This window comes from Diabrotica undecimpunctata, chromosome 1 (genome assembly GCF_040954645.1).
Source record: "Diabrotica undecimpunctata isolate CICGRU chromosome 1, icDiaUnde3, whole genome shotgun sequence".
In the NCBI taxonomy this organism is placed as follows: domain Eukaryota; kingdom Metazoa; phylum Arthropoda; class Insecta; order Coleoptera; family Chrysomelidae; genus Diabrotica; species Diabrotica undecimpunctata.
Genome location: NC_092803.1, coordinates 25,591,705 through 25,617,840, shown reverse-complemented (window position 1 = coordinate 25,617,840; position 26,136 = coordinate 25,591,705). Strand labels below are relative to the sequence as shown.

Here is a 26,136-nt window from a genome sequence, read left to right as displayed (position 1 = left end):
ATACTCTAATACACCTTGGTATTTATATACTTAAGTCCTCTGCTTTCACTGCCTTTTCTAATAGTATTTTTTTCCATTCCAATGTATTTAAAACACGTTTTTTTGATGCTACAGTCACACACTCAAGTACTTCGTCTGCAATTTTGCATAGACTGATTGTAGCAACTGTGGTTGCAACTGATAAGGCACTTACAACGCTTTGGTTGGCTCTTGGCTCAGAGCTTTAGCTTCAAGAGTGCAAGTAAAAAACTTCTTCTTCTTCTTCAGATGCAAATCCACTAATGGATATTAGCGATCACATTTTCCATTAATTCTCTATTTCTTGCAATATGTATCAGAGATTGTATGTCGTTAATCCCTGTCCATTGCCTTATGTTTCGGAGCCAGGACATTTTCTTGCGTCCCATTCCTCTCTTGCCTTCAATTTTACCCTCGATTATAAGTTGGAGGAACTGGTATTTTTCATTTCGCATGATGTGACCTAGATACGCCGTTTTCCTTTTCTTGATGGTTTCGAAAAATTGGCGTTCTTGGTTTATTCTTTTAAGGACATCTATATTTGTGATTTTCGCTGTCCATGGTATTTTTAGGATACGGCGATAGAGCCACATTTCGAAAGCTTCTAATCTGTTTATATCCCTCGTTTTGAGTGTCCAGCCCTCTACGCCATATAGCAGCACTGACCACACGTAGCACTTAGTAAACCTTAGTCTCAGTTGAAGATCGAATTCTGAACAAGTCAGTACCTTCTTGAATTTTACGAAAGCTTGTCGAGCTTGCTCAATGCGACATTTTACTTCCCTGTCCGATGCCCAGTCTTCAAAAAGCCATGATCCCAGGTATTTAAATTTACTCACTCTTTCAATGGACTTAGTATTCAGTGTTATGGTGGAGTTTTCAAGTGCATCCAAGTTTCTGGAGATGATCATAAATTTGGTTTTTTTGGTATTAATCTCTAATCCCATTCGCTTACTGTATTCTCCGATTATAGTGACAAGTTGTTGAAGATCGACTATGTTGTCACAAATTAAGACACCATCATCATCAGCATATCGTATGTTGTTGATCAATACTCCATTCACTTTGATTCCCATCTTTGCATCCTCCAAAGACTCTTGAAATATGGCTTCCGAATAAATGTTAAATAAAAGAGGGGAAAGCACACATCCCTGTCGAACGCCCCTTTCTTATATGTATGGGTTTGGATATAGAATTGTCTATTTTTAACTGTGCCGTTTGATGCCAGTACAAGTTTTCAATGCATCTTATGTCTTTTTGGTCTATATCAACTTTCTTGAGGATCTGCATTAACTTGTGGTATTGGACACGATCAAACGCTTTTTGGTAATCTTAAAAGCATAGGAACACATCCTTCTTCTGATCGTAACAATTTTGGACCAGCACCTGTGCTGCTACTATTGCTTCTCGTGTTACTAAACCTTGCCTAAACCCGAACTGGGAGTAGTAAAGAACACCAATCGGTAAATTTAAAATATCCACTTATCTATTCAAATTTTATTAACATTTTTTAGTCCTATTCATTTTGCGGAATATAAGCCTCTCTCCTCATATTCTCCATTAATCTTTACTATATGTTACACATTGTCATTGTCAATGTTTTACATTGATTTATCAAACTTTGTAATATTGTCAGGCTAAAGCATTTGAGGAGGAGCATAAACGATTGTTTCAAATAAATTAAAGTCATGCTTGAGATTGATTGGATGATCTCTTAATGCACAAACTTTTCATTGTTTTGTGGTTATGTCACTTCTGTGTTATACAATACAATATTTGTATTATACAACGCTACTGTGCAATGTTTTTGAAGTTTGTCCTATATATATATTTTGTCACAACTTGAGCATGGTACTTCACACACAAACCTTGAAATTTCATTTACTGTTAAAGAATCCTTAGTTTTAGTGTATAAATTGGAGATGATCTTAACATTTTTTGTAGTGATTTTGAAGTGTTGGTCCCTAAACCATTTCGCTCTTAAATCAGGAATGTTTGGTAGTGTTCCAAAAGTCGTTGGTAATCCTGTTATTTGACTATTTGTTGTTGTATTGTTTAGTGAATGGTTTGTCGACGTTGTTTGTTCTATTATTTGGTTGTGACTTCTGGTTGTAGATATGGTATCTAGTACATAAATTAGTTTGTTTAATAATTTGTTTGGTTATGAACTAAAAAACAGAGTCATAAAGTTGTCACATACAGTAGTCATATATAAAAAAAATATATATAGTTGTGGGTTTAAAAAAATAAAATATTAGAAAATTCATACCGAAACAGATTATTAAACAGACTAATCTTTAGTACTACATGAATGTGATTCCACTTCCACAAATACAAGTCAAAATCAACAAATAGAACAAACAACATCGACAAACCATTCACTAATCAATATACCAACAAATAGTCCAATAACAGGATTACCATCACTACCGTACATTCCTCATTTAACACCGAAACTTGTAAAACTAAAATTGTAAAACTGCAACAGCAACTTCGTCCATTGCCGAATCGTCTTTGATAATAATGTGTATTATAACCACAGACGAAATTTCAGCAAAAATAGTATCAGATCACGATCAGTAATCACTCATGTATAAAAAATTACGACTCTGTGTATAATTAAAACTTTTTCTAGATCTAAATGCAATTCAGTTGTAGAGATTTTGTATTAGAATTATTAAATATATTTCTGTATATAATAAAAACGAAGAACACTCACCCCTGTTTTTTTCTAATAATAAAAAGTTGTTCATCCCTATAGCAGCGCTACACTAGATGCTCACATCGGCAGTACGGACATAGCGCATAAAATTCCAAAATTCCCACCGTCAGTTACACCGCGACAGCCAAAGAGAGCGGACAGCACGCAGACTCCCGAGCCCTCGATCAGTAAAACACGCTGCGGAGGAAATCGCGTCCGCGAAACACATGACCACCCCTCTGGCGTAACAAACCCAGTGGTAGTGATCTTAAGAATAATGGTAGTTTATAGAATTTAGGCCATGGACAAAGACTCCTTAGGTGCTGCCCCCAGGGGGCCGCAGCAGCAGGCGAAGAAGCCGCAACCACCGCTCAAACCTTCCTGCAACATCGGCATAAACCTAGTGATGTGTGTTTTGTGTCTTGTGAGTGTTTCTTCGTCGGTGTGGCGAGAGTTCGACATGAAGGGTCGCTTGACCCTTCTGGAAGACAGAGTTGCTTATCTAGAGCTGAGGTCCGACTCGCCGGAAAAGGGCATGGAGGGATTGTTCGAGAGGTATCGTAGGGAAGCTGTTTATCACCTCAAGAGGAGGGTGCTGAGGGACGTGCCCAACGATGGAAGAAGGCTGAGAGACGTGCCAGAATGTGTATGTCCTGCAGGTTAGTAAACAATAATTCCTTGTTATATATAACAATAATAAACTTTAAATTGACATTTACACATTTAGTTCAACAGATCAAATTGAATATCGCCAATTATTATTAAATTTTGGAAAAAAATAATACTTAATTTGTTAAATTGTTACTCTTTTGAAAGTATTTTTATCGACTGCAAATAGCAATAAATGACACATCAAGTACACCACTTTAGACAAGACTTTTTTTGGCGTGCAGCAATCATTTATTAGTTATTTAAAACTTTTCACCGTGAAAATTTATAGGTACCTTTAATTATGATGAAATAATGTAAACTGTAAAAATATTGAAGAGTAACCGAGTAACGAAAAATGAACCCCTAATAAAAGTTTAACAACACAAATCTTAACAATGGAACGAAATAGAGAGGAACAACACGAAATAAATAGTGAGAAAATAGGCAGAAAAAAGGAAAAGAATCGATAATTATTCCAGCGTAAATAAGTGAGAAGTAAATACGATATATTCAATTTTATTATATTTTATTTTTATTATATTATATTATTTATATTATTCAACCATTCAAACATTTTTCTACCCTAGATGCCTTCAGCAATACATTCTGCTTAACAAACATAAATTTCGTTTATATTACAATCGTCAATTGTGATGGATCATGATTGCAGATCCAGGAAAGACACATCAATCAGTGTGATTTAATATTCTGAATACTGTGATTGATATAATCGAAGGGCCGGGCAGAATTCTCGTAATTAACGATTATATATATATATATATATATATATATATATATATATATATATATATATATATATATATATATATATATCTGTATATATATATATATATATATATATATATATATATATATATATATATATATATATATGTTTTCTGTAGTTTTCTGGGTTTGACTTTGTAATGAATAATTTTGGTTTTGGTAAAAACCATTATTTTGACGACGTTTCGACACGGTCGCACTTGCCATTGTCAAGTCAACTAGTAGTGCTTCTCAAGCGCTAGTTTTTAAGTAAAACCCACCTGTTTTTTTTTTATTTTATTCCAATATTTTATACAAGTTTATGACAATAAACGTGACCTTAAAATTACCAATAAAAATAAACTGAAGTAACAGTGTAAGTAATATACAAAACTTAATTTAAATTTGCGTATTGTTATTAATAATTTATAAAATAAAAAACGGCGGAATGATAGTAAAATCAAAATTTAGCAATTACTTTTTTTTGTAAATTTAGTTACATTTTGATAGACTGGAAGTGCTTATAAACTAATAATTATTTACTAACTATTTAATAACACTAGTTGTAAAAAAATAAAAAGATATAACGGTGCACTACTTCAGGAGGGAGAAGTTAAGAAAAAATTCAGGCAGCAAATTGAAGAGAAACTGAAAAGCCAGACAACAGTAAATGATATAGAAAGCAGATGGGTACAACTAGAAGAAAAAAATCAAGAAGCAGCCGACTCAGTATTATCAGGAAACAGACAATATAAACAAACGGATTGGTATGATGAGGATTGTAAGAAAGCCATTAGTGACCGAAATAAAGCTAGAATAAATAGCATAATAAGAAATAATGAAGGGAGTAAAAAAGCTTATGCCACAAAAAGACGGGAAGCAAAGAAGATCTGTAGAAGGAAGAAGCGGTCAAGTTTAGTGCAGAAACTAGTTCGTATTGAAGAAGATTTTTTACATAAACAAGTCAGGAATTTCTACCAAGAAATAAAACGAGACCGAACCCAGTACAAAACCACATCAAGATATTATAAAGATGAAGAGGGGAATCTGTTAGGTGGAACAGATGAAAAATTAAGAAGGTGGGCCAATTATTTCGAGAACATATTATGTACGGACGACCAAGATGAAAGAGAACAAACGCAACTACAACATGAAGAAGTAAGGTACCCAGATGTAAATGAAGAAGTACCTACCAAGGAAGAAATTATAGAGATCATAAAAACCTTAAAAAACAACAAAGCACCTGGTGAAAATGGTATCATTGCCGAGTTTCTAAAAGAAGGTGGCGAAATGGTACAAGAAGAAATTGCTGAGTTAATACGCGAAGTGTGGATCAAAGGAAAAATACCCAATCAGTGGAAAGAAGCAATCTTATGTCCAGTGCATAAAAAAGGAGACGTTACAGAATGTAAAAATTACAGGGGAATAGCTCTACAAGATACAGTGTATAAGATTCTGGCCATATCAATTAGAAATAAAATTAAAACAAAAGTTGAAAATTGTCTAGGTGAATATCAAGCAGGTTTCAGAGCAAACAGATCGGTAATAGACCAAATTTTTACAATGAAACAAATTTTAGCTAGCTCATACGAATTCAACCTAACATTACACATGCTGTTTATTGATTTTAGACAGGCATATGATACTATAAAAAGAAATAAAGTATATGAAGCACTAGAATATTTTAAATTTTCACCAAAAATAGTAAGACTGACTAAATGCATACTCAATGATACTAAAAGTAAAGTCATGTTAGAAGGACGGGTTTCGGATAGCTTTATCACCAATAGAGGTCTGTGACAAGGTGACCCGTTATCAACAGATTTTTTCAATTTGATCTTAGAGAAGATTTTACGAGAATGTAACATCTACACTAGAGGCACAATAATCATCACAGGCATCAATGCGTAGCATTGTACCTTAATAACAAGGAGACCTGCAGAATTAAGAGAAATCTTTACTAGAATAGAGAGAATAGCCAGGGAATATGGTTTAGAAATAAACGAAGAAAAAACAAAATATATGGTGATGAGGGGAAACGAAAATCATCTAGGACAGTCCTTTAAGATACAAAGCCCAAGTAAAGAATATAACTTTGAAGTTGTTAGTCAATTCGAATACTTGGGAGTGACACTAACAAATAGGAACGAAGAGAACCAAGAAATCATAAAAAGAATGGCCAAAGGTAGTAAGAGTGCTGGAAGATAATATCCAGAACAGCAAAAAACGAATCTATACAACAGTTATCCGACCTACAGTACTCTATGCTAGCGAGACCTGGACACTAAATAAAGATATGGAAGTAAAATTAGATAGATGGCAACGAAAAATTCTTAGAAGGATATACGGAGGTGTAAAAGAGGGGAACATCTGGCGAAGAAGAACGAATGAAGAAATAATGCAAATATATGGGCAACCAAAAATAACAAGACTCGTTAAAATTCAAAGATTAAGATGGCTCGGACATATAGCAAGAATGAAGGAAGGAAGAGTTCCCAATGAATTAATAAACACGGAGGCTGGTACAAAAAGAAAAAGAGGCCGCCCCCGAAGAAAATGGCTGGAGTCGGCAAAAGAAGATCTGAAGTCGCTGCGGGTACAAGATTGGAAAAATTTAGCACAAGATAGAAAGAAATGGAAGAAAACCGTTGAAGCCTTAGGCCTTTGAGGCCTGTTGAGCTGAACTATATATATTGTTATTAATAATTTATAAAATAAAAAACGGCGGAATGATAGTAAAATCAAAATTTAGCAATTACTTTTTTTTGTAAATTTAGTTACATTTTGATAGACTGGAAGTGCTTGTAAACTAATAATTATTTACGACTAACACATGCAAAATAAAACAGCGTGAAATTATAAATCAGAGGTTTAATGTTTAAATTATTGGAATATGGCTTTTGGGCCATCACCATTTGTTTGGTGTACAGTAAAACTAATTACCGCCAATCAAAATTTATTTATTTACACCATATAATGTATTGATCAAATTAACACATAATAAATTCACAAAACAATGAAATTCATTTCAAATCATTACTTTAAATCTGAGATGTTAATATTGAATTTTATTCGTTACTTTATGGCAATATTAAGTGAAATGATTTTTCAGCGTTCTTTACAATAATTTATTGTAAGTTGCCTACATTTGGCGCAACTCAACGACTGTAAATTATTATCATTCCAGTAGATTCTAATATTTTTTTAATTTTAAATTTTAATATTGAATTAATGCATAAACTTAAATTTTTAACTTTATTGCAGAGAAAATGTTAAAAAATATTTTTTTTATTGTAAATAAACAATGATAAACATTAAAAAATTTAATTCTAAACACAAATAATTCTGTCATGAATAAAATATTTTAATCTTAAAAATATTAAACTTTAATCTAAATACTTTAATCTATAAAATACTTCATATAGAACTAATAAAAGTTTATATCTGATGGTATATGGTATAGATCAGTATATATAACTGTTTGTATGAGAAAATAAAACTATTACTATTTTCCTTGCAATTTCGTCATATTTTCTCACCTAATAGACTTTACTAGAATTTCATATATTTCAAAACCAAAATTTGTCAAATCGATTTAGTCATCTCGATTTTTTGTAAAAAAAGTTATAAAAACGTCATTTTATGATATTTTATAACTACATGGATCAAATGAACTAAAACTGTAGAGGTAAAGTCGGATAAAACATTTTAAATTTCCAATTAAAAAAAATAAGGGTCATTCATCGAGATAAAAAATATCCTATCTCCTAAGTTGAACCAACAAATACACTTTCACAAAGTTTTATTGCAATCGGTTCAGTGGTTTTTGAATATTAGCTTGGACAAACACCGTGCCACGAGATTTTTATATATAAAGAATACCATAATATTAAAATTTTAGTCTTAATTTACATACAGTTACTGATTATCTCAATGACCTAAATTACAGACGCTAACTTTAAATCTAATGTTTAAAATCAGGAGTTCCTTTTTGAGTTCTGAAATACCCTAGCCTTATAAGAGTGTGAAAATATACAACAGGGACAGAAAAAAATAAAACAAATGTAAATTGTTCAAAAAAATTAAATATATTAATAAAACACCTTAAAAATGTGTTTACACATATAAAACAAACCAAACTTGGCCTTTTTCGGGCAAGATTTGGCCGAAAATATTAATGAGAACACCTGCAATACCGACATTTTTATAGCTTGCAAATGTTTTAATTGGTATTCTTTACCGAATTTTGTTAACCCATTTTTTTTTCGGTTGACAAAATTCGGACAATAGGAACGAAAACTGAAATCTGAAAACGATAAAAATGGTCAACTATTGTTGATTTTTGTCATTTGCAGATGTTTTTGTAGGTATCATTGTTTTTTGTAGATATATTTTTAATTCGAATTTTTGGATAATTCGAATTTTTTTCTCCGCTGCCAATATTGATTCGCTTTACTAAATAACCTATACTACTTTACAAAACTTATAAACAAAAACAAATTTATAAATTTAATTTGTTACTACTACGTTTCAAAACTTTATATCTTTGTACTATTGTTCTCAAATTTTAATACACCGCTTTTAATTTCTTTCAAATTTTAAATTCACCCAGATACTCTCTTATCAACTCGCTATAGAGCGTTTCACGTTAAGAAAATAACATTAGGCTTATGGGTATCAGTGTTGCCAAAACTCTCAGGAATGCAGTTTAGTAGATTTTCGATATATTTTTCGAATTTCCAATTTCAATTAACATTTAACTGTAAAGTCAGAATAGCAACTGAAGAACCACAAAGCCTTATTATCATTATGTAGTCTCGACTGACATACGCACACCGTATTATTTTAAGTTGCAATTAGTAATTAGATATATGCATTCCAAGCGATCCGTTTATTTGCTTTTAAATCTTTAATAGCCGGCAAAGTGCAGGATTTAACTAAGCAATATTTTCTACTGATTTCTATGATTCATGGTATATGATATTCTTACCGAAATACAAATAAACTGTCTTTACTATAATTAAAATAAGATAAAATAAAATTATGTTTTGTAAATACTACTTATTTAATTAAAATCATTTTCGCTACTTTTCATCTCTTGTTTCGAATGGTCAATTACGTTAAAAAACGTTAATTTAATTCATGTCTGTGAAAACGAAAATACAAATTATAAAACCCTGAATCGTGCTTGCGTTCATCGTGGCATCGCTGCGCTTCTATCGTCCATAAGAAATACATGGCCCTATCTCTGCAATGTTATTTTCTTAACGTGGAACGCTGTATAGCTAACTCTTCCCTAGGATCTTGTCGAATATAAATATTCATAAATTAGTTCTTTTCACACATGGCGTTTTCATTTTAATTTGTCTTTTGCTACCTAATGCCATTATCTTCCCGACTTTTCTTTCACATCGGTCAGCCATCTTTTTGGAGGTCGATCCACACCTCTCCTATGTAACGATGTCTGCACTGTACGATGTGTTTAGTCCACATGGTATCATCTTCTCTGGCAATATGTCCTACTCAAAACCACTTCAATGCAGCAGCGTGTTATATTACGTCCTCAACTTTTGTTCTACGTATTTCTTCAATGTGATCTTTTCCAGCATAAGTAATTCCACTACACGGTGTGTTACTCTCATTTTGTTATTGGTTTTATGGTCAACGTAATTGTTTCTACGTATGTCATCACTGGAAGGATGCCAAAATTGAAAGCTTTTTACTTGAGATTTATGGGAATATTATTGTTTTTGAGGACAATTCGAAGTGTGCCCACGCAACCCATGTTATGCGGACTCTTCGCTTCTTCTGCGTGTTGGTTTTCTGTGCTCAACTTTATGACATGACATGACATCGTCTTTCCTCATCTAAAATGGAATAATAGAATTTTTGTGGGATGAAAATAGGGGTTGTGAGTACCTCGTTTATGCTACATGCCTTATCAAGGAATGTGGTTTTTATGTGTATTTGGTGCAATTTTCTGTTAATGACTTAAGACTGCCGTCAGTTTCGAGACAGGGGTTTGATTGACAGTTTGGGACAGATTCCTCCAAAAACGGAACGATTCCTTTCAGAATTGTTTAGAATTTTCTTTGGTAAATCCCATGGAGGTTATGGAGGAAATATATTTTTCCACCATTTCTATCACTTCCTCCCTCACAGTAAAAGCTGCTTGAAAACGCCCTGTATAGCCTATGTGAATAACTTCGGACAAATCGTATGGCCTTGTCTTACTCTCCCCTGAATGTGTTTTTTCTTAGATTTTATGTTCTCATCAATTTTTATTATTATATTATTTAGTAAGTCTCTTTATCAAAGAGGAAGAGAGTGAAGTAAAGAGATATTTGTTTAATATTTAATAAGGTTAATATTATAAATATAGTGAATAAATACATATTAATTCTGTACACGCTACTTTGTAAAAACAAAAAGAAAAACACAGTTCGTACGTTTACTTTCAAACGCCAATTTCCTATGATTACGAGAAATTGTAAATATGAAGACATGACCGTTGAGCAAACATCCTCGGGCGTTCCAGTTTCGAAAATATAACGATTCAATTAAAAAACCAGAAATGGGATCGTTTCTTTCGATTCGAGATGATATAAATGGTTCGTATGTTGATTTGTGTAATAAATATTATAATTTGAAGGAGGTGTTAGCGATTGGTGAGGATTAGTGTCTGAGATTGGTATTTAAATTGATTTAAATATCGATTTACAATTCAAATAAACATTTTCTGTCTTTTACATAATGCTTTGCTCTCTTCTAATGGCTTGACCGTTATCTAATTCATTTTTGGACCAATAATAGTTGATATAAAAGTTTTTTAGATCTAGATCTATAGTCTATATATGTATTTGTAGCACCTATAATAGTTATAGTGATTTGTTTTTATAGATTCCCTCACTCTAGAGCTTTACGTGTCTGTATTTCACACTCAAAAATTAATACTGCACTTTTAACTAGATTTATATTATTTTTTCCTACCATAATATCCTTTTATTGATATTTCGTTGATATTTATCTACGTTAGTGATTTTATTTTATGCGATTTATGTACAGTCCGTAACTAAATCCCAAAGATTTACTACCTCCCACATCTCTGTAGGTTAAACGATTACATTATCCTTTTACTTGCTTTTAAATTACCTTTTTAATGCTACTGGTTTAAAAAATATAGATTAAAATATACATGAGAGAACAGACAAAACTTCCTGATTTCAATGAAAAATATTGCAAATAAAGTGATTTTTCAGAATGAAAAAATGTCCGGTATGTCAGTAAATCATCATCATCATTGGTGCTACAGCCCTATAAAAAAGCCTCGACCTTCCCAAGTCTATTATGCCAGTCAGTTCTATCCATTGCCAACTGTTGCCAGTTTGCTGCGCCTATTTGTCTACCATCCTCATCTACACCATCCCTCCATCTGAGTTTTGGTCTACCTCTACTTCTACTTCCCACAGGTTGTGACATAAGGATTCTTATAGGAGGGTTGTTCTGCTGTGATCTTGCCAGATATCCTGACCATCTTAGTCTTCCTATTTTTATAAAGGATACTACGTATTTACCACCAAATATATGTTTATATCTGTGATATATCTCGTAGTTGTACCTCCTTCTCCAAACACCATTTTCACAGATACCACCAAATATTCTTCTCAGGATCCTTCGTTCAAATATAAGCAGGGGATTTTCATCTGCCTTGGAAATGGTCCATGTCTCCGACCCATATGTCAACACTGGTTGTATAAGGGTTTTGTATATGGTTTGTTTTGTTTTTTGGCTTAAGTTTCTGCTTCTCATATGTCTACTCAGTCCAAAATAGCATTTGTTTGCTAGGATTATTCTTCGCTTGATTTCTTCCGTCATGACGTTCTCCTTGGTGATCAGGGAGCCTAAGTATGTGAATTTGTCCACCACTTCAAAGGTAGAATTATCAACCGTGAATTAGTGGCCGATGTTTCTGGCTCTATTGTTGGGTGCTGATGCCATTATCTTAGTTTTACCTTCATTTACTTGCAGGCCCATATTTTTTGAGGCGTTTGACAAGGTGCTATACATTTCTTCTAGCTTGCGTGTTGTGCGGGCAACTAGATCAACATCATCTGCATATGCCAAAATTTGAGATTATTTATTAAAAATATTTCCTCTGCTGTCTATTTGGGCACCCGCAACCGCTTTTTCCAAAGCTATGTTAAAAAGGAGACACGCCAGCGCATCTCCCTATCTCAGCCCAACATGCGTTTCAAATGCCTGTGATTGTTCGCCCTGTATTTCGACTTTGCATACAACTTTACGCATTGTAGCCTTAACCAATCTTATCAGTTTATCGGGGATGTGGAATTCATCCATGGCTTCATACAATTTATTTCTTAGGACACTATCATAGGCCGATTTAAAATCTACGAAAAGATGGTATGTGTCGATATTGAATTCATTGGTTTTTTCCAGTATTTGCCTTAGCACAAAGATCTGGTCTGTTGTTTATCGACCAGGCCTAAACTCACTTTGATATTCGCCAAGAAGCTTCTCTAAATATTCACTTAGGCGACCATATAAAATACTCGAAAATATATTCCCCTATAGTTTCTACATTCTAATTCATCGCCCTTTTTGTGTAGCGGGCAAACGATCCCAATACACCACTCTTCTGGGATTTGTTCCTCATTCCAGGCTCTCAGTATGATTTTATATATATGATTAGTCAGAGTAGCACCTCCACATTTAATAAGTTCCGCGGGTATACCATCACTTCCTGGAGATTTATTATTTTTTAGGTGTTTTATTGCATCCCGTACTTCCTGAATTGATGGAGGCTCCAATGGTGTATTGTTGTTTGCTCCTGGGGGTGGTTGATTTGGATCTTCTACTTCGATAGTAAGCAGTTCTTTATTGTGTTCCACCCACCTTTTCAATAGTTCTTCTTTTGTATTGAGTATATGCCCCTCCTTATCCTTACATAGTCCGATCCTTGGTTTAAATTATTTTCTTGCTTTATTTAGATTTTTATAGAATTTTCTTGTTTGATTTTCCTTTTTAAATGCCTCAAGGTATTCCAATATTCTATTTTCATAAGTTCACTTTGTTCTCCGATGGATGTACTTCTCTTCTCTTCTGAGATCTTTATATTTTTGTTCTTTTTCTTGGGTTCTTCATTGCTGCATCAGTTTATATGCATTGTTCTTTCTTCTTGTAATGTCCTCGCACTCAACATCGAACCACTCATTGCGTGGTGGTGGTCTTTGCAGCCCTAGAATGTTATTTGCTGCGTCTTTAATGTAATTTTTACACATTTCCCATTGTTCACTAATTGTTAGATTCTCTTTAGTTATGTATTTAGTTTCGATATAGTTTTGAAACCTTTCTACCATTTGCGGGTTTTTGAGGAGTTCAATATTAAGGCGCCTTGTTTTGGTACTTCCCTCCTTCTTCGCATTTGAGATTCTAGCCCGAATTCTTGTGCCAACCACAAAATGATCTGAATCAATATTGGCGCCTCGATAGGTGCGGACATCCATAAGGTTGGAGAAGTGTCTAGCATCTATGATCACATGATCAATTTGGTTGTTCGTTAATCCATCAGGCGAGGTCCAAGTCCCCATATGTATTTTTTGTGTAGAAAACATGTGCTTCCTACGATCATGTTCTTTGAGGCTGCGAAGGTGACTTTTCGGTGTCCATTCGAATTAGTATTATTATGGAGACTATATTTACCAATGTGCGGTAGATATATTTCTTCCCTTCCGATTTTTGCGTTCAGATCACCGATTACTATGTCAGTAAATAGTTGCTTTAATTCATTAAGTACAGTAGTTGGGGGAGTTGGCAGTTAAATCTTTAATAGTCTCGAAGTAACTATGACATACAAACGTGATATTGAGATTTTGATTGGCCTCTAAAGCATTGTATTGAATTCAAGCAAGGTATTTTAAGATAAAATTCGCTTTTTAAGCAATATATTAGTGTAAGTAGTAAATAATTAGTAAGAACTAACTTCTGGACGTATGTTATAAAGAGTAGTTTAGTTCATTGAATCAGTGATTCATAATTATGATTCATTTCTGTATATGCAAGTCAATACTCTCTCATCTTCGCTTAAGTTTACATTATAGGGTTCAAAACGAGATATAATTTAGGGTACAGTCTGTTAATTGTAGAAAAATTAAATTTTTACTATGTATAAGGACTACAAGATATATTTTTGCTCTCGAAGTAAGCAGAGTCAACGTCTAGGGCGTATATCTTAATGAATTCTGCTGATCCGAAGAGTCAATAGCTCTCTTTTCTCTACGTATTAAACATTTACATTATTTTTTTACCTGCGTGAATCACTTTTATAATCACTTCTTTAATTAAATAATGTAACTGAAGAACCAATTAAACAATTAACAACTACTTACCCTGGTGTGTTTAAATATGCGTATTTTACTTACAGTTTGCAAATGTACCATTGAAAATTCACTGCACTCGCGGTAATTTTGAGAAAATGCAGCTAAAATTTTAAAGCTAGTGTTAAATGCCTCGTTGTCAAGCGCTGAAAAGGGGCCTAAAGAGAATGCGTGTCATAGGAGTGCAGAAAAATCGCATTAAGAATTATAACGTTTTGTTTTTTTAATAAAAACGACCATTAAAATTGTTGGTTGTGCTGTACCAAGATGTGGCTACACTATCTCGTAGACTGTTTTTTATTACGTCTAAGCATGCCCTACTGTATAGTATATTTGAAGAATAAGCTGGAGTAAATTCTCAGAATACTAATCTTCGCACCTCGAAATACATAGGCGTGCACATCTTCTAACTAAAACGTAATCTTAAAAGAAAAGTTTGCGTTAAATTTATTTGGATATTTAGAACAAAGTAATTAATCCAATCCAATACTGGTTTAAAATAAAAAGATATACATAAAAAGAATAAAAATTCTATTATCAGTTAATATAAAATAATAAAACACAATAAATTATACTGAAACGTAAAATACATACACAAAAACTGTAAGTTTTTATATATTCCTATTAATAAATAATAATATTCCTAATACTAATAATATTAGAAATAAGAATGAAAATTATATTAGCAATAAAAAATAAATAAAAAATAAACAATGAAGTTGTCGGCAATTGGTTCAAATGTAAAATTAAGCTTCCTCATATTCTCTTTCAGACGAAGTGTTATCCGATCCAGGATGAATTATTATAGGTTCCATACTGCTATCTATTATATGATCAAGCTCCCACATATTTTTCTCAATATCCATAACGTGATTAATACATTTTTGCCAATGTTCAGTCGTTACTTCGGATATTGATTTATGAAAAAGAATAGTAACATCTGACAATTTAAAAGTTGTATTATTTCGAGCAAAGTTACTTTTAACTTCGGCCCATACTAATTCAATCGGATTTAGCTCGCAATGATACGGTGGTAGGCGAAGTATTTCGATTCCTCGTTTTTTGGCTATTTCCTCAATGACATATTTTTTATAATTTTGTTTATTAATTTTAGCAAGCTCTAATAATTCTGCTTTTGTCATTGTATTGTCAAAGATTAAATTCTTAGAAGTTAACCACATTGCAATTTCATCTTTCCTCCATTGAGTAGTTGGTAAACGTTCAACTAATCTAGAGTGGTAACTTGCATTGTCCATCATAATAACTGAATTTTTAGGTATGAATTCAATCATCTGTTCTAAATATTCTTCAAACACGTCTCCGTTCATCTCTTCATGATAATCACAGGTCTTTTTTGATTCAAACAAAAGTAAACCCTCCTTAAGAAATCCATTCATACTACCTATTTGGGTAACAATTATTCATCATCGACCTTTACCTGTTGGTTCCTTGAAACCAGGTGAATATCCTTCCAGAAATGCTTGTCGACATATTTTTATAGTTTTGTCTTTCCAAACTCTCCCTAAAGTATGCCCTTCATTAACCCACGTTTCATCTAAATAATAAATGTTCTTATTTTCTGTCCTCATTTTTTTTTTATTTTTCTGAGGTAGTCTCGTCTCCAACACACAATTTCTTCGGAATCGATAAGCATTGACTGTCTGCCCACTTTTTTATACTTAAAGTTTAACTCATGAAAAACTTTCCAAAGTTGGTCTCTACTTATTGTGGGTAAATCGGGATCGTCGGTAATGGCTTGTAAAACTTTATCTAAAGTTGGTATTTGTTTGTTAAAAAAAAATGAGTGGACCATTCTATGAATTGCATTTTTGAAAAATTCATCCACATTCACTTTCGACAACTTTGGTCTTCCTGGTCTCGGTTTGGGTGGCGTTATACCAGCTGATTTTTCCTCTTTTAAAATGTTATATACAGTTGATTTTGAATATCCCATTACTTTAGACGAAATTTCAACTATACTATCAACAGTATTGGAAGGATTGTGTTGCTTAAAATAATTGTAGACAATAAGGATAACACTCTTTTCGTTAAGTGATAAATGATTCAACTTTAATTTTTTAACTGGTGTATAATCACACGTTAATTCCATATTCTATAAACTCACTATTCACTCTTGCAAAAAACAACTGTGTCAGATCTCTTCACTCGCTTATAATCGACTAAACAAAAATTTTCTGATATTAATGAATGACTCTTTAAAGACCATTATTTTATTAATCATTGGTTTTCCAAACAAAATCGAAATTTATACTATTTAAGATAGCGTTCACATTTATCAGAAACCATCTTTCGCTAATCGACTTTTTCTATGTAAACTATCAAAAGACTATTAACTAAATACCTATGTATTTTAAGAGTTTCTTTATTTCTTGTTATTTAATGGGTCATTATTATAACGACAAAAATAACCATAAATAACGTTACTAAAATAAACAGATTTATATAAATATAATATGCTTTGAAAATGGTTTAAATATCTAACAAACCGAAACAAATAATGTAATACCCTTAAAGTACGTCTATGACCAGCTGAAAAAACCCTAGCCTACACAGTTCTAACAATAGCAGGTATTTAAATTTTACGATAGTCCATGTGACATGAAAAAATTTCTATCTAAATAGTCAAACCCAACGTAAAATAAGCTAAAATATTGACGTTGTAAGAAAACCACACGTACTAAAATATGCTTAACAATTTAGTTTTTTTTTCTGAGAATTTACTCCAGCTTATTCTTCAAATATACTATAGTTATCATTAATCTCGTCGGTGTCTAGACTAAGTTAAAAGTATTTAGTACCTAGGTAAGGCAATCCGTTGTGTATTATAAACACATACTTACTTATCTATTAAGAAGGTTTATATGAACGCTTTCAAGTTATCTGAAAATAGGATATATAAAATCCAGACGCCAAGTTTTGAGGCATTTCAGTTTGTATTACGATGGCAGCTAACGTAAAGTACTTAGCTTTTTTAAAACGATTGTGTAATCGAGAACTCGTATTTATGCAATGTTTTAATTATTTGTCACTCTCGTTAAAACATTAAATATAATTTTAGAAATATTTTCTTATCTTACTATAGTTCTTTTGCTGGGGCTGGCATTTAGTAGCCGTTCTCATCTACACACAGACTACATACAAAGCTGATCTTTTTATTACTTCTTCATTTTCTGCTATATCAATTTATTTCTGCCGGCTAGATATTAAGGGACTTTACCCTTTTTGGAATCATAAAAATAAAAAACATGCAATCAAATAATTTATTCTTTAGTTCTTTTTCTTTTTACGGTGCCTATCCACTCCGGATGTTTGGCGATGAGCATAGCTATCCTAACTTTACTTGCAGTTATTCGGAATAGTCCGGTAGACGTATTAAACCACTTTCTTAGGTTTTGAAGACAACTGGTGAAGTAACACCACATCTCAAAGGCCTCGAACTTTTTAAAGAAGCGTCCATGCCTTTACTCCGTGTAATAATGTAGAAAATACAGAGCATCTGATGATGGAGATTTTGGTATTAAGTGGTAAATCATGACTTCTGAAAAGAGACTTCTTCTTTACGAACGCTGATCTTGCTTTCCCTATGCGTTGTTTTATTCCAGTAGAGTGGTCCCGTTATGCAAAATCTACTGCGTCGTCAACATATCCAATGTTGTTATCTAAATTATATATAATTCGCAAGACTTTATCAACCGCTCCTTTCAAGATAGATATGAGCTTGTCATATTTTACTCTATCAAATGCCATTTTGTAGTCGATAAAACAAATATATACATCCCAGTTGACATCTCTGCACCTTTGAATAAGCACTTGTATAGCGAATAGAGCTTCTTGGCTGTCTAAAGTATCGCGGAATCCAAACTGTGTCCATAACACTTGTTCTTGACATTTTTTTATAAATTCTGTTGTGTCACTTTTAAAAACGTTTTAAGTAAGTGGCTCATTAGGCTAATTATTCTGTAGTCTTCGCATGTTTTTGCGTTTAATCTTTTAGTATAGTTACGAACGAATATTTCCCGTTATATATATTTTGTTAAATATAGTCGTTATCCATTTTATTCCTTGCTCGTCCATAAGTTTCAGGAATTCTCTATAAAATTTGTCAGATCCTACAGCTTTACCATCTTTAGTTTTAGTTCAGTCTAATAGCTGCCGTGACTTCTTCAAAGGTAATCAGGAGTCCTGTTTGGCATTCTATGTCTTTAATGGCAATCTGCCTTTCATCTGCAAATGTTACTTTCACATATTTCTTCCAAGTGTGTAGTATCTCTTCCACACTTAGTAGTGGAATACCTTGGTTGTCTGTCAAATATTCAGCTCTTCTAGGCTTGTATAAGCCTGTAGCTTCTTTAATTTGTTTGTGCATATTGGCGGTATTTCCGCACATTGTTCTCTCAGCTGTGTGTCCTTAGCCATTCTGATTGCTTTTTTGATCTTTGTCTATTCTTTTGTATAATGTCTTGTCCTGATCTTTGAACTTTCTCCTCTCGTATATCATGTCTAGAATATTATTTGTTGTCCACGATTTTTTCTTAATTTGAAACTCAAACTGTTCTATGAATTCTCCCGATTTTCTCCTACCAATCTTGGCATTTAAATCACCCACAATCAAGGTTAGATCCTTTTTGGGAAGGTGTTTCAAGTGTTGGATAATTCATTATACAATGCCTTAATTATGTCGTCTGGTTTGTCAGCTCTAGGGGCATATACCTGAATAATGTTATTTGTTATTGGGTAGGTATCAAGTTGGCGGAGGAGCATTCTTTCCGATATGGGTACAAAGTTTTTAAGATGTCTGGCAGTTTCTTGTCCAAGGAAGAATCGACAGTAGGAGGGGACTGGGAAGAAGACGACACTCATGGATGCATAACCTGCGACAATGGTTCGGACTAACATCGACCGAACTGTTCAGAGGTGCCGTAAACAAAGTCAAAATAGCCTTGTTAATAGAAAACGTCCGAAACGGATAGGGCAAAGGAAGAAGGCAGTTTCTTGATTTAAGATTATGCCTACTCCATTTTCGTGTCTTCCGTTGGGGTTACCTGAATAAAATATGTGGTGATTGTTAATTTCACATTGCCCAGAGTTCGTCCATCTCATTTTGCTTATTGGTATGATGTCTATTAATAGTCTATCCATCTCCTTGATTGCATTATGAGTCTTACCGGCCTCGTATAATGTTTTAACATTTCATGTGCAGATCGTGAGCGTTTTCTTTGTACCAGATTGGCAAGGACTTCGTCTGTTGGCGACCGAGAAGGCCTTGCCGTCTTGTGATTGTCCTTCTCTGCCGGATCTTGGTATCCGAATCCCAAGATTCGCTCAAGCTAAATTGATTAAATAATGGAAAGACCGAATATTAACAAGGAATACTAAGCTCAGGTTGGTTAATGCCCTGTTATTCCTATTGCTAGATACGCAGCTGAAACATGGATTCTCAAAAAAATAGATAGGAGTAAGAGCCTTGAAAATATGGGAACATCGAACCAACCTGTCAATTCTGGAAGAGCTTCATATGAAAGACAGGCTATTAAAAAAAGTAAACCGAGTATACCCAATTTACTTTAGGCACTACACCCTAAGTCTCACCATTCCCTGACAAAGGCTCAAGGAATGAAGAGGAGGAACAAACATTGTGTAATTTTAAATTCAACTTCATTCGATACAGAAACTGGGCAGACTCATTTTTAAAACCTTGCAGATAATATCTCTTTATTGAAATGTCCTGCAGTATCATTAAACTTTTATTTTCATTTTAGCCTTAGCTTCCTTTAAATATAAATCGTGGTGACGCTTTAAGTAAATAGTGATCAGATCTACAATCAGCTACTCGATGGATTGTAATATTACACTTTATTGTGGGGTTTTTCTTGCATATACAGTAATCGATTATTAATTTTAAATTTCTCGTTGGTTGGGTCCAAGTGAATCTATGAATATCATTGTGCTGATAGTATCCATTTATTATATCTTTAAATTTATATGATCTCAGAAACTTCTTAATCGTTCGATTATTATATCTATTGAATAAATCCAGTCTCTTAAGATCGATTTTCTTAAAATGAAAGAATCATACTTCTTGACCTGGCTTCCTTAGAACTCACTTTTCATCGATAGTTAAAAAGTACTCAAAACAGATTAGGCCCTCGGTTAATCGGATTACAATTTCCTCCGCAGTCAAGGATAAAAAGTTGATAATCTCAATCTAAATTAGACTTGATTCGCCCCCTATTAGTAACACCGTACCGAACTGGGAAGATCGTCTCTAACCAGGAATGAAACTAAGATAACTTAGGAGATCGTCTCTAATTAGGTCGAACTTGGATAACTTAGGAGCTAACTAAGACAATATTGAATCACTTAGGACATCGTCTCTAGGACGAACTAGGACTAGAACAAATGTAAACCACAGTTAGATGAGAAAATGCGAAGGAAACGTTAAGTACAAAGGCAAAAAGGAGGATCTTACCCTAAAATGGGTCTGGATCATACGTAGAATCGTCTTTCAAATCGTGACTCAAAACGGAAAATTAATAGAATAAAAAAGGTATGCGTTTTTATATACACAAAAACTTGCCTGGACAAAATGCTGTTTTCGAATTTCATCTAAATATCACAATTCTTGGGTGGCTTTTAACGATATCCTAGATTCTTCTTCTTCCTATGCCGTCCCCATTAACGGAGATTGGCGACCACATTTTTAAAAGTTTCTCTGTCTTTTGCAACGTTGAATAATTCGTCTACAGTTATGTTTGTCCAGTCTCGAATATTTCGCAGCCATGACTTCCTCTTTCTACCTATTCCCTTTTTGCCATCGACTCTACCCTGCATGATGACCTGCAGAAGACTATATTTATCATTTCTTAGTATGTGTCCAAGGTATGCAGTCTTGCGTATTTTTATTGTTCTCAACAATTTTTTTTCTCGGCCCATCCTTCTCAGCACTTTCTCATTGGTGACCCTGGCAATCCATGGAATTCTCAACATTCTCCTGTATATCCAAAGTTCAAAGGCTTCAACCTTCTTAATTATTTGCGCTTTGAATGTTCATGTTTCTACCCCGTACAATAGTTGCGACCAGACGTAACATTCAACAAACCTCAGTCTCAGCGCAGTATTCAGATTTTTGTCACAGAACAATTGCTTGAATTTTAAGAACGCTGCCCTTGCCATTTCTATTTGTACCCTGATCTCTTGGTCTGGATCTAATTCTGTGTTGATGTAATCTCCCAGATATTTAAATTTTGTCACTGTCTCTATTTGCTGTTCACCAAGAGTTAGTTGTTCATTATTTATTGGACTCCTTGATACTATCATAAATTTGGTCTTATTTGTGTTGATGTCAAGTCCCATTTGAATGCATTCACTAATTTATTGCATCTAGTAAAGTTTGTAGTTCTTCTATACTCTCAGCCATAATTACCGTGTCATCTGCAAATCTCATGGTGTTTATGATTTCTCCACCTATTCTTATTCGCTCTTTTCTTTCCCATAAGGCTTTTCTGAATATGACCTGTGAGCACACGTTGAAAAGTGTCGGAGATAAGACGCATCCTTGCCTAACCCCTGTCGCAATCGGTATATTATTTGTTTCTATATTTCACCTTTACTACTGGTTTCTGGTTCCAGTATATAGCCTTAATAAACTCAATGTCTTTTTTGTCTAAATTGATGTTTTTTAATTTATCTATTAACTTCATATGCTGCACTCGGTCAAAGGCCTTCCTAAAGTCTATGAAGCATACATATGCACTCTTGTTATATTCCCGACATTTCTGCAAGAGTACCGTCAACGCAAATAATGCCTCTCTTGTACCCATGCCTCCTCTGAAGCCAAACTGCGTTTCATCTATCTGCTCCTCACATTTCTTATAAATTCGGTTTTGAACAATTTTCAAGAGAATCTTTAAAGGGTGGCACATTAGGCTTATCAATCTATAGTCATTACATGATTTGGGATTGTTGTTTTTTGGTAGAGGTAAAAATAGCGATTTAAGCCATTCTTCCGGGATGTTGCCCTCTACATATATGTGGTTGAGAATTCGGGTGAGTCTCTTTATATTACCGTCATCTAAGGCTTTTAACAGTTCAACTGGAATTTGATCAGGACCCGGTGCTTTTCCTTGTTTTGGATTCTGTAGGGCATTCTTTACTTCTGAGGGTAAAATTTGTAGGTATTGTTCTTCTTCACCTATATCTTGTTCATTTTCTCTCTCGTCATGGAGACTCGTATATATTATTCCCATACTTCCTTTATTTTGCTCTCTTCAGTAAGTATTCCTCCATTATTATCTCTTGTTATGAGTGTTCTTCTTTGTCTGGTGTTGCCTGTAAGTTCTTTCATGTTTTACGTAAGTTTGAGGTGTCATGTTTGTTGCTGAGCTCTGCCAATTCCTGGCATTCTTTGTTCATCTATTCCTCCTTAGCCTTTCTGATTTCATATTTGATTTTATTCTTGATGGTTTTATATTTATTTTCATCTTTATTTTTGTATTTTCCTTTTTCAGTTATTAGCTCAACTATTTCCGGTGTCATCCAGTCTTTTTTAGTGGTTTTCTCTTCTTCACCTAAGACCTCCTTTCCTGCTTTTAGTATGGCTTTTTTCATATCTGCCCATTCAACGCTTCCTTCAGTTAATTTATTTATCTCTGCGTTTAGTTGCTGTTGGCAGTTGTCGTCTGTTCGGTTTTTGATGTTAATTTTGGTGGTTTTAACTTTTTTCTCCGGTTTTCTGAGTTTAATGTTGACATCCTAGATTATTGAGAATATTTGTAAACAAAACGTAACAGGACTGGATCAGTAGATCAAAGGCAATATATAACACTTAAAAACTAATAAAAAGCGGAACCAACTTATGCCACGTGTTTTATCTAATAATTCAGTTCAGTGGATCAGCGATTTATAACTACGATCCATTTCTTTATATTTGAAAAATCCGTACCCTCCATCTCTACACCATAAAAAATAACAAATTCTACCTACAAGCTTTATATCCACTTTTCTTGTTACTACTTATTTGCTTTGTAAAAAATCCCAGACTCATTGGAACAGATAAAAATTCCTGCGTTCGTTCACGTCTATCGATATATACAGTGATTTTCCAGTTCCAGAAAATTCATGATCTGCGCGTAAACAGATACTTTCATTAATTAATTAAAGTTAACGAGAAAGCCAACATTTAATGGCCTAAGTTCCATCAGACTCACTTGAACGAGTTATTAAGATAGTTACTTGATTTTAAGAGGTATGATATTGAATTCAACCGAGGTAATTCAAGATACAGTTAATTGATTTAAGAAAAAGGTAAGTAGAAGTAGTAGTTGATTAAGCTCAATAAATAAGCAATTTATAATAACGATCCATTTCTGCATATTCGAAGATTCAACATCCCCCCATCTCTACACATTAATCGATTACAATATCCTTTTACCTGTTTTTTTACCGACTTCTCTTATTGCTACTTAGCGGCTTGGAAAAACACTACATACATACACATCAGAACAGATAAAAATTCTTGCGTTCGATGGAGCATATCGCGGTAATACATGCAGTGATTTTCCAGATCAAGAAAATGGCCGGTCTGCGGGTAAACTGATACTTTAATTAATTAAGTAAAGTGGATGAAGAAGCCGACAGTTTAACCTTTAATGGTCTGCTATGTAACAATCGTACTCAAACCAGTTATTCATCTAGACACACGATATTAAATTCTAGAGAGGTAATTCAAGATTCGCAGTCCGTTGATTTGAAAAGAATGGTTTTAAACTATATAGTTTATGATTAACGTACGTACATAATCAGTATGCAGAACTATCGTAGAAGACGTAGGTATATATCAATGATTGATTCTGTTCTATGAATCAGTGATTCAGTTGAGTGATTTATTCCCACCTTCGAAGATAAGGACAACATAATTCCTGTTATCCTTTTACTGCTTTTTAAAACAGCTCTCTAATTTAGAAAAATAGGACCACTTTCTTCTGTTCTCATAATTTTTTTGTTTAACATCTCAAAATATTTTTTCTAATTACTTACCCTCTTTGAGGCTCAAACCCTTGTTGGAATCTCATTTCACATAATTTGTGAACGATAGCGTTGAAGGTCGTTACTGTGCGTGAGGCAAGTAAATAGCTTAATTAATAATGAAAACTTGGTCTTTATTAGTTATTCGCTGCTAATTGGGTTAAAGTAGGCATATGATACAAAGTAAGTGCTCATTCTTAGTCATTAATGAGGGAGTTACGTAAGAAAAAGAAAAGAATGTTGGATAATTAAATGATCAAAATTATGAATATAAGCCACAATTGATTGTAATAACAATTACATTTTTAAATAATGTTTGACGTTTCCATTTCCACTACAGAAATCTTTTTCAAAAAATATTATTTTAAAAAATTACGGGAAAATGTAAAACCAACAAGTTTTTAGTAGGTTGTTTTTAAAATTTATTTTTGACTTGGCCTTTATCTTGCAGGCAAGAGCTTTCTTTTGGTTGTCAAAAAATCTAAGGATGGTGTTTTTACCCTCGGAATATTAAATTCTAACTATTTTCGTGTTTTGTTTTATTTGGTTGTATAATGAGTGTTTAACGTAGAATATATGATTGTGTATGGTGTGTTACATATCTGGTTATTGTGAATAATTGTAGATGATGTATATGTAGGGGAGAGTGTTCCACAGTGAATCATTTTTTTTTCAAATGACATTTTTTTTTTAGAAAAATTAGATTTTTGTATAATTTGTTTGTAATATCGCAAATATTAGACATTACTTGTCATTATACCAGCGATTGGTTTGAATTACTTAATAATATTACCTATCTTTTATTATTTTTTTATTACCATGTCATTTGTTTCAGTGTGCCCCAAATATGGGGCACACTGAAACTATCGGTGGGGTACAATGAAACACTTTCTAAACAAAAATATGTTTAATGTAAAATATGTAGTGTCATACAAGTTTTACTCACTAGGACCTAAATGAACTTATTAATAGATATATTTTACCGAACGTCATGATTGTTAAAATTTATTTCAAAACTCATGTAGGCATTTTGTCTTGACGTTGAGCCAGAAAGATTCGGTTGAGGTAAAAGCATTTTAATATCTTCTAACCGAACAACTGAAATATCTGGATTTGTAGGAAAGAAGAATTTGCCAGTTACTTTTGCGCTTTTCCTCATAAAGGAAATTTCAAATTCATCTTTTTTCAAAACGTTCAATATTTTCCCAACAAAGTTAATCAAATTCTTGGTCGTAAACTGTACCAAAACGAAGTTATTTTAGTTGGAGGTCTGGTTAATTCCTCAGTAAGATCTGGAATTGGATCTTCCGCTGTCCAATCGCTTTCACTTGATGATTCCTGCCATTCTTGTTCTTCGTCATTATCATCATCTGTAATTTTTCTTGTCACCTTTTTAACAGCTGTTTGGTTTACTTTTTTTCTACTCAATTCCCTTTTAGCTAGTTCGTCCTTTTCAGGAGTGTCAGTCGCAATAATTGTTTTTCCTTGCCTTCTAGATTTCTGAATCTTTCTTTTTTGTGCCTTTGCAAATCCTCGAAAGATTTGTGGAGAAACAAAAGAAGA

The 26,136-nt window shown here is 33.4% G+C and overlaps 1 protein-coding gene across 11 annotated transcripts in view; it reads left to right on the top strand.

Moving 5' to 3' along the window:
- Positions 1-2,859: 2,859 nt before the first annotated feature.
- The window catches only part of LOC140446660 (uncharacterized), a 710,626-nt gene continuing 687,349 nt past the window's right edge, over positions 2,860-26,136 (top strand). For all 11 annotated transcript variants that reach the window (XM_072539286.1, XM_072539281.1, XM_072539276.1 and 8 more), the window contains exon 1: positions 2,860-3,378. In XM_072539286.1, the coding sequence (XP_072395387.1) occupies positions 3,021-3,378 (358 nt within the window). In that variant the 5' untranslated portion in view covers positions 2,860-3,020. The remainder of the gene's footprint in view (positions 3,379-26,136) is intronic.